At 38.9% G+C, this 10,000-nt stretch overlaps 1 protein-coding gene across 1 annotated transcript in view; it reads right to left on the minus strand.

Moving 5' to 3' along the window:
- LOC137988706 (inactive tyrosine-protein kinase 7-like) overlaps positions 1-10,000 on the minus strand; it is a 145,470-nt gene that overhangs the window by 31,024 nt on the left and 104,446 nt on the right. The window contains exons 12-17 of the mRNA XM_068834679.1: positions 8,497-8,769; positions 7,790-8,056; positions 7,262-7,294; positions 6,038-6,260; positions 3,263-3,456; positions 315-431 (exon numbers count right to left, since the gene is read on the minus strand). Coding sequence (XP_068690780.1) covers positions 315-431; positions 3,263-3,456; positions 6,038-6,260; positions 7,262-7,294; positions 7,790-8,056; positions 8,497-8,769 — 1,107 coding nt within the window. The remainder of the gene's footprint in view (positions 1-314; positions 432-3,262; positions 3,457-6,037; positions 6,261-7,261; positions 7,295-7,789; positions 8,057-8,496; positions 8,770-10,000) is intronic.

Genomic DNA, 10,000 nt, shown 5'->3' on the forward strand with positions numbered 1-10,000 from the left:
TGTTCCAGTGGTTGGCACACTATAAAAAGGTAGCAGTGAAGTCATTCCTGGTGATTTAGTCTGGAATACCAAAATAACTTATCTTTGTTTGTCAAGAGACCCAATCAATGGCTGCAGAAAATAGCACGGTTTTCGTGGGTTGACATTTGAGGTTTGTACCACTTGTAAAATATCAATATTAATAATTATTATCAGTCCTTAAAAACCGTAGTATTATCCATTCTGGCCAAACCCGGCTGAGATCTGGGAAGACAAAATTGTTAATAGAATTAAAAAAAAAAGTGCATAAAAACAGAAACAAAATGGCTCCTTACTCTGGGTGGTAACGCAGCCAATAAACTCTACGACATTTGGCAGGGGGCTGTCAGCAAGAGCTTTTCCTAAACCAATTTCTCTCATCAGCGCCTTTCGCCCTTCCTCCGCTGAAGTTGCTGCAATCATAAATTAGATCAAAATGCCATAAAAAAGGAAGTTACCTAGATAGGTACAGCTCAATATTCGGCTGATTGGTGCATGTGTAATGTCGCGGTTGGATTGAAGCAAGCATGGAACAAAGGCTAATGCATTAGAATAATTACAGCATCAAATCCTCTTCCTCATGCACACGTCTCCCTGAGAAGCTTGATTTAGTGCAGACCTAGGAACACTGCCCTTGCTGTGTTTTAACAAACTAACATTAGCTTTGTGTGCTATTTTTTATTGTATTCATCACTTATCACACTTCTGAAAAAAGAAGTGTATAAATAGACATATTTTTATCGAAAATATTTCCCGTACAGGAAATTAAGGAACTCGTCCTATTTCGGTCACAGTTCATTCTAGTGTTCAACCATTCCCCTCGATTTATAAATGCTCAAGCTTTGTGTACTGAGTAAAAACTACTTTAGGTGTCAAAAATGTTCATTTCTGGGGCATTACTAAACCACGAAACAGCGAAACACCGAGACAGCGAAACGAAACACCATGTATGACACAACCATACATTGAATACTAATCGACAGGAGCTGGATTTGAGATTAAATATCGCTTTAGGCGTAATTGGGCCTAAAAAGTGTTTGCTCCTAATCTAATCTCATCTTAATGTGAATCCGAATCTTAATCTCAATGATTAAGAGCAAGAACGATATTGAAACTCGAAATGCAACCTTTGCCGGTTAGTACTCAATGTATGGTGCGGTCATAGATGGTGTTTCGGTTTTTCGTTTCGCTGTTTGTTGGTTTAGTAATGTCCTCACTCACTTTGTGTCAAAATCGATCATAATTTATAACAATGGATTTGCTAAAGGACAGCCACACACATTCACATATATATGTATATAAATTCTCGAATTTGATTTGATTGTAATTCAGAGAGGACTCAACTCTGAGAGGAGCATTAACAATAATAATAAACTGGTTCAAGACTTCAGAGGTAGTTCATCTTTTCATTACTGCAGCTCTCTTTCGTATGGCCAAAACATGACCACACTCATCAGGTAATATCAACGATTGACCGTTAAGTTACAGAAACTGGCTATAAAAGCGGGATTACATTTGCTATGAGACATAAAAACAGCGTTATTGTATCACAAATCGTGTGATTGCTATTTATAATTTGGGAGATAATGTTACTTTATTACAAAGTTCTTGAGAGGGTATTTGTTTCTGTGGGGGCATAAACTTAATAACTCATTTCTCTTGCAGAGATTCTTTTTGCAGATGGTTGTAAAATTTTCAAAAAGACATAAATTACATTTTTTTTTAGAAATTTTGTTGTAAGGTTTGCATTGTTTGATGGTTTTCCACTTCAGGCTGAAAGGCTTGTTGTTGTCTTTGAGTATCCATATGTGATTTGATACTTCAGTTTCGTATCTCTTGTTTTGATGTCGGAAGGAAGATGTGTGATTTCTGTAACGTTCTTTGAAGTTTGTCGCGAGTCCTACACATGATTCTGTTGATGTTTCAGTTGCAACTGTTGCTTGGTAGACTACGTTTGATATCTGGGAGGCATTTTCCTTCGAGGGGGCATTAATATTTTTTTCGGCAGTTACATTCTTTGTCGGCTGCTTGTGTTGAATTTTGGGACTGGTTGCAATCTTATGGAAGTTTTTTGTTGTGTGACGAGATGATAGTTTTCATGTTTGTCCTGCGGGACATCAAAGCAAGAGACACGAAACTGAATTATCAAAGCACATGTTTACACTCAAAGACAACAACAAACCTTTCAGCCTGAAGTGGAAAATCATCGAACAATGCAAACCTTACAACAACAGTACTAAGAAATGTAATTTATGTCTTTTTGAAAAAAATTGCAATCGTCTGTACATGATACAGAGGGCACTGAGTTGGGTCGTATTGAAGGCGCGGAGACTGGATTTTCCCAGGAGTAATGCTGGCTGGGCCAATCGGAAAATAACATAGAAAAAGCCTAGGAATCCAATTGGCCGAAGAAGAAAATACCATGATACTCTTTAGTTGTCCACCCAAATTTTGCTTTAGCATTGTTTCCTGTTTCTCTTGGTACTTACAATGGTACCAAGAGAAAACAAAAACAATGCTTATTCAAAATTTGGGTGGACAAACAAAGAGTATAATGGTATTTTCCGCTTCAGCTAATAGGCACTCCTGGTAACTTCTACAATGGAAGAAGCAGGCCAGGGGTTCGAGCTCGAGTGTGGCATATTTCTCATCATTCTCAGAGCTGCTCAGCCCGGAAACGAGACACTTCTTAAGTTGTGTTTCATTCCTCAGAAACGAAACGCATCTATTTTAACTTCAGGGTAAACTATTTACACAGTGTGGTGTAGTGGCCAATCAAACTAGAGTTATTACAGTTGAGCCCACGTCTCAGCGGTGTTAATTTCAGAAGGCGCCAAAACAACGCTTTTGGGTCAAGACAAGAACTTCTTATCGAAGGACTGCGTGATTTCTTGAGAAGACATAAGAAGACAGAAGAATACGCAAAAGCACTCAACCACATGACTTAAGGAATTCACAGTTATAAACGTCTATTTCCTATTTCAAATCGAAGAGTTCCAGTTTTTTATTGCTACAGCAAGTTCCAGGAAGTTCGGAAATAAACTGTGCGTATTGAAATGTCAGCCTTTGTTTTATGACATCGTAGTTCATGTTGATCGTACAAGAAATACAAATTCAAAGTGGATGAGCAGAGCGTGTTGAGACGTCACTGTATTTGTTGCTTTGGCTCCGCCAGGTACCATAAATTGAATGTCACATGCTGTGCAGTCAAGTTAATGATAACTTGGAATTCGAAGTTACTCACGTTTGAAGCACTTTGCTGCAACAAAACGTATGCCAGGTTTCCTATTTTTACGGCTCAAAGTTGCTCTCCAAACTGTTCCAAATGCTCCTGAGCCGATGACCTCTTCAAGTCGGATTCGGTCACGAGATATCTCCCATTCATCCTCTTCAACATCTATCAAATTCATCGCAAGACTTTCTTCAAAATCTGTTGATCTTAAATCCAGAAATTCAGATTATTTTTCATATATTATTGAAGGGTGGGTTGACTGTTCGCCACTAAATTATGGCATGAAATTAAAGCTTACATGCACTTCTTACACACACTGCTGTCATGTCATTGATCTGTTCACTGGATCCTACATGTTGAACAATCAAAGACATGAAACTAATTCCTCTGAGATAATAGCAACGGCAGATTAGAGAAACGATAATTATTGTATAGTCGTTCAAGTAGAATTGTGAGATCGTTGATCAAAACTGTGTTTGAACTACAAGTAAGACCTTGACTTGACCAAAGCTCCAGTGATGCAACTCATTGAGTACCTATACTTATCCACATATCCTAAATTTGCATTATTTGAATTACTTTTTTTTAAATATTAAGGTGCTTGAAAGTTCAGAGAAAAGATGACACAATTTCACTTGTTTTAAATGTTATGAGATTAACCTCATCAGAAGTCATCGCTAGTAAAGGGTGTCATGTACCCACAGATGATAAAGTAAACAATCTCTAAAGGCATTTTTTTGGCAAGTTGTGTAACAACAACCAGGGCCAACATAATTCAGCCTAACTCGTGTATTTTGCTGCTAAAAGATTCCACTTACCTAGCTCTGGCTTCTCAGCAAACCAATGAACACAATAGCATGTGAAAAAAGGGGAGAAATTTGGTCAGATTTACTGGTATGTGGAGATTGGTTGACAGCAATGATTAAATCCAGGCTCCCAATATTATTTTATTCAACTGACTTCCATGTTGTGTTAATTAGCCACAATGTCAGTGCCAAAAGCAAGAGCCACATGTGTCTTTGAGCATAGCGTTTTTTCTCGTAGACAGCAAGTGTTCTTGTTCTGGTATGTGTGTCCAGAGATTGTTCTCACATGGTTGCAATTTGTCATGTGCTAGTAATTGTCAAGATAGCTGATAACTTTAATAATACTTCACAACATCTAGAGAAAACAAAGGCTTTTTATGTAGGGGTTCGATTACTTATGATGTATCGTAGAATGGGAGTCTTCGTTTTTTTTCGTTATTGGATTTTATGATTATTTAGTGTTGAGCAGCCTATAGGGGAAAAACTATTGTTTTGCAACCAGCTAGTACAGTAGCGTAAAAAGTGGTACATGTACGTGTGCTAAAAAAGCCCAGCAACACACTCTTATTGTTGTAAAATACTGTAAAAGTCCGCTTATAAGCCCACCCGCTTATACCTCCCCCCCACGGTTATAAGCTCATCTACTTGAAAAAAAAAACATCCGGTTATAAGCCCCCCCGGATATTAGCCCCCCTCTAGTTTTCCTTGTTTTCTTGATATTAAGTACTCTTGCAGAACCCTGTACTACTTCAAACACAAAATTAGGAAAGATTGTGGAACAATAATAACTGAGAGAATTAAGTGCAGGAAGCCTCGCCGCCGTGAACCAAACATTAAAATATTTAACAGTGACAGCGAAGATGAACTCTGAGCTTCCGGTTTGTTGCGTTCTGGTTACGTTCACGTTGTTGAGTTTTGATTTTGAACTTGAAATGAATTCGATTTATATTGAGGCTTGAAAGTTTAATTAAAAATTAGTAAATTAAAAACGTATTTCCATCAACCATGCAGTGGCTCATTTCCCCGTGGATATAAGCCCCTCCGTTTACAAAGCCACCCAAAACCCCTTACGAAGTTGTATAAGCAAGGGCTTATAACCGGAATTTTACAGGTTTGTTCAGTGCTAAAGGGATCTACTTATAAGTACAGTAACGACTCAGGAAAACTCACAATAATCGCAGTGCTCTTAAAGTGGCTTCCCTGTAACCTTCAGATTGGTCGCCATCCCAGCTAGTAATATTGGAAGTTTATAAGTTCGACTCCTGTTTTGGAGCACTTCGATCTTTTTCTTTTTTTTTTTTTTTTTTGTATCAGTATCCCGTAAGTACATGACTATTGCTATATGGAGTACATTCTCCAGAAACATGGGTCATTGGCGCCGAACCTCGTGGGAATGAACACTAAACACTCATCACAAAAATGTGGTGTCCGCGCAAGCTGCTAAATACTGGAAAAGTATATTTTCATTTTCAAGAGTCAGTGACTCATTTCTTGAAAGAATATAAACCAAGTTCTTGCGTTACGCTGCGTCTGATCGATGCACTCGACGGGACATTTTCGGGCAAACACTGGAAAGTTGTTCTCTACCGGTTTGTTTTGGATTTCACTGCTGTAAATGCTGGGGTTGGTAGTTATACAACAATCCATATAATTATTCACATCATTCAGCACGCGCTGAGCGACTGATATTTCTTCATTTGTTGTCTTCGATATTCCCTCTGCGAACGAAAATATCTACAATTTTGGCAATGGTTTGTTTGGGAAGTCTCAGTTCCTGTCCTGTTTGAGATGGTCCTTTCCATTCTAACCAGCTTTCAATAATTTTCTGCCGAAAAAAACTTGGAATTGCCTTTCCTTGCACGGTGAAGGCACTCATTTCGAAACAACAACCGAGAGCAATGGTGAAATTACTTCGCCACATTCCCACAAAGTTGGGCGCGAAATTCCCAAGTTCCTCTTTTAAGTTTGCCATTTGATTGACAGTTGCGCATTGAAATTTCGAAGCGAACATATGAAATTTACAACGAACTTTGCAAATCGCCTGTCAAAAGTTTTCTGAAATGCACTGTAAGAATTAAGAATAAAAATGTATGTATGCAGGTTTTTACATTTACCCCTTGTGCGTCGTTTGCAGAGGTACCAGGCGATGAATGCTGTTACTGCAACAGCAGATACTGGGCCGACAATATAGTACCACTCTATAGCTGTAAACATGAATGTTCTTGATTAAAGTTATGGTAAAACAAACGAAGAAAATTGACATGGTAAGAAAGTGTTGAAAATGGTTCTCTAGAAAGGAGAATCCAGATTGCAAAAAGACCAGGAATTGTATTCCAGTTTTCCATAAGATGGAAAGTCCTACTGAAATCCAAACCAGTGAACAATTTCCATAATACCGATACTGCTGCTGTATGCTGTGCGTTTCATGTATCTAGGTCTAAGTCTAACAGTAGCACAAAAGTAATTTTTAAACTGTTGCAGATAGTAGTGGCTTGCAAGAGAGAGAGAGAGAGAGAGAGAGAGAGAGAGAGAGAGAGAGAGAGAGAGAGAGAAAGAGAGAGAGAGAGAGAAAGAGGGAGAGAGAGAAAGAGAGAGGGAGAGATAGAGGGAGGGGGGAGGGAGGGAGAGAGATTTGTGTGAGCTTAGCTTTTGTGGGTACACCATTTAAGAGCAAATCAAAATGAACACCTCTAAATTACCCAATCATGAGAGCCTGTCAAGTTTTGAGGAAAATAGAGAATGATAACGGAAAATTCTTGTAAAAGGGCAGGTGCACCTAAGGAGCCATTTTTCCAGCATTCATCAAAATATATCATGGCCATAAAATTAACCAAAAATTGGCCTTTTGAAGCAATTTCTTTATCTCCTGGGAAATGCTTATCAGTTTTGCAACAACAACATTCGAATGCATCGTTGGCCAAAATGGGGGTGGAAAAAGGCCTCGGCGGATTCCCCATTCAGTAGCAGGAGGGGGGAGGGGGGAGCAAGGGGCTCCTCAGAACAGGAACGTGAGCAGATTGAAAACAATTCGCTAGCATGACAAAAATATATTTCCTATCAACTTCCCAAACATTTCTTTTTTGAGCCGGCAGATACACACATGTGGAACACATTTTTTGCGGAACACCTCCGTTGGGTGCCCCTGAAAGGGGACAGAGGAGTAGGGAACTTCAAACTAAAAGAGGAAACATACATGTAAACCTACCTGCTTGTGCAGCTAGTACTTGTATTGGCAAAGCTATGGTGTGAAAAATTGAAAAAAAATGGAGGATATTTTTACTGAAACAACAGCTTTCGCAACTTTGTTTGTAGTATTTTTGTATCCACTTTCACTTGTTTAACAATGTTATGGAATTTACCCTCATTCTGTTTTTTGCTCACATTTTCAATTTAAATAACTGTTGTTGATTAGTGTTGATCCCACAGTTGTTGTTCCAATCTGGGAGTTTGTATGTATCCTACACTGCCTTCCCCCTATCTCCACAGCTTGAACGAACGATAACGCATTTGTGGTTGCTTTTGTTAAGCTCCCTTTTTCACTTTTGGAAACTGTTGACATCCTCGCTTATCTGCGCAATTGATGATTTTCAACAGAGTGTTACCGATTGACTGTTCACTGTGAATACACAGTCCACCGCCATGTAGTTTTTTAATTTTATTTTTAATGTCTCGTACAATGTAGAAATTATCAAACTAGACTCTCTAAATCAATATAAATTTCCAAATTACATACCTCTAACTTCTACATCAACAGACAAGGATGTAGTGCCTGCTGCATTCTTGGCTTCGCAAACATATTCACCCCTGTCAGAAACCTTGACTCTCACGATAATAAGGATGCTTCTGTCCCCATTATTAGTAATGTTAGCCATTTTACCCCTAGAAGAAGTGTTTATTGCCCATCCTATTTCCGATGTTGGGCCTTTGGCCTCGCAAGTCAGAATAAGTTCGTCACCCTCGAGTCGGTAGGACTCTCCAGAGATCACGACAGTCGGCCTTTCTGAAGATCAAACACAACATTATGCATGCTTTGATTTATAACGTGTTGTTACATCTCGAACATGAAACACCAACAGCACTGTGACTAATGCAGATCATATGTTGCAATTGATGAAAGACTGTAATCAACTTGTTGTTACAATTTAACGATTATATGGAGGCGAGATTTCAGTCGGTTATGCATCAGTTTATAACTATGACTGCGTCAACAACTTCTACATTTTTGGTCGCCGTAAAGAAAAAAAATAAACAAGACTTTTTTAAAGATTATAAAACATAATTGCACAAAGACTTTACGGTAAAAGCATGCTAATCATACAGAAGTCATTTAGCTTCATTTTGGTTGTTTATGAAAGAAAATGTCCGTCTCCTGAAATTAATGTGTTGGCTTATAATTGATTGAAAAGTTAACGCCTTTCACAATTTGTAATCGATACAAACCTAACACATGAAGAGTAGACGTGGAATTTTCTTCACCGGCCTTGTTTGTAGCCTTACACTTATACCTCCCCTCCATGCTCTTTGTAGTGTTTGGTAGCTGGAGTAGAGACCCGTCCGAAGTATTCATAATGACCGCAGTTGGGGGAAGGTCTCCCTCGTCAAATTTCCAGGATAGTTTTGGAAGTGGCACTCCTGTGGCTTTGCAACTGATGTTGGTTGTTTTTCCCTCAGGAACTGTTTGGTTTCTTGGATAGACATCAACCACAGGATAGACTATTTTAAGACAAGTAAATCTAGGTTATTGAATACGAAAAACCACTGAAATGATACCTTGACATGTAAACTGATCTCCTTGCTAATTCACATGTACTTAGCATAATTCAATACAAGCGTGCATTGAGATGGCAAAATTGGAGTGGGCTTTTGTCATATCACTCATGTCCAACCAGCTCGAGTGGAATCAAGTTTTTATGTTCTCTATCAGCTATAAAACTGCTTTGACGTCCACTAGTCAAAGCATCCAAGTGCTAGTACAAGTTTCAACAACAGTAACGGCTGCTTCTTGAATTTTACTGTTAACCACAGGAGTTGAGAATGCGATTCATCCTCCATGGACATATGATTGTGTAGACCATGTGGGGCTTATGAGTAAGGAAATTTTCAGTGGTCTTAGGGACATGTAAACAGTAAACAATCTGCTTCAAGACATGTTAGTTTCACTGCCGATTGCTGTTTACTTGATTTATGTCTCGACTAACAAAATTCCATGGTTAGAAAATCAAAACCTAATGACCAGAATTCTGTTCATGAAAAAGACTTTTTATGATATTCTGATTATTTCAAATTATTTAATAGTGTGCACTGGGTGTAGGTTTAACGCTTCCAATGCAATAAAACGTTAACCCCTTGCGAGGAATCATTAAAGCGTAATGCAAAGAGGTTCAAATCTCAGCTCTTCCAGATACAGAGATTCAGCCCATTACCGGAAGTTGCATGGAAGCGAGGCCTAAGGGCCAAGGTAGAAAATATGGCGGAAGCTAGCAAAAAGCATTTAAGTCACAAGTGTTGCGCTGCAGCATTGTGTAACAATCGCTCTGATAGCCGAAATTATCTAGTTTTTCACTCTTTTCCGAAAGATCAAATTCTAAGGAAAACATGGGAGATAAAGATGAAACGTGGCAGCAAAAAATTCGCCTCCAACAGAGCTCTCTATTGTTGTTCGGAGCACTTTGTCGAGACGGACTACAGAAAGAGTTTGACGAGAGAAGGCGAGATCTTGTAAAAAACGCCGTTCCTTCCATTTTTACATGGTCAGATCATAACGATGAAGTGAGTCAGAGGTCTGAGAGAGCAAGACTTCGCGGGGACAAAACGACTATGCCATTCGCCGGTCCTTTAGATATGGAAATCGAGAGCACGACTGGTACGTTTGAGGCAATGACCGCGGCCAAAAATAATCCCCAGAAAGCGGATTTGGATGGCAAACCACAAGACAGAGATTTAG

This window comes from Montipora foliosa, unplaced genomic scaffold, assembly GCF_036669935.1.
Source record: "Montipora foliosa isolate CH-2021 unplaced genomic scaffold, ASM3666993v2 scaffold_425, whole genome shotgun sequence".
NCBI classification, from domain to species: Eukaryota; Metazoa; Cnidaria; class Anthozoa; order Scleractinia; family Acroporidae; genus Montipora; species Montipora foliosa.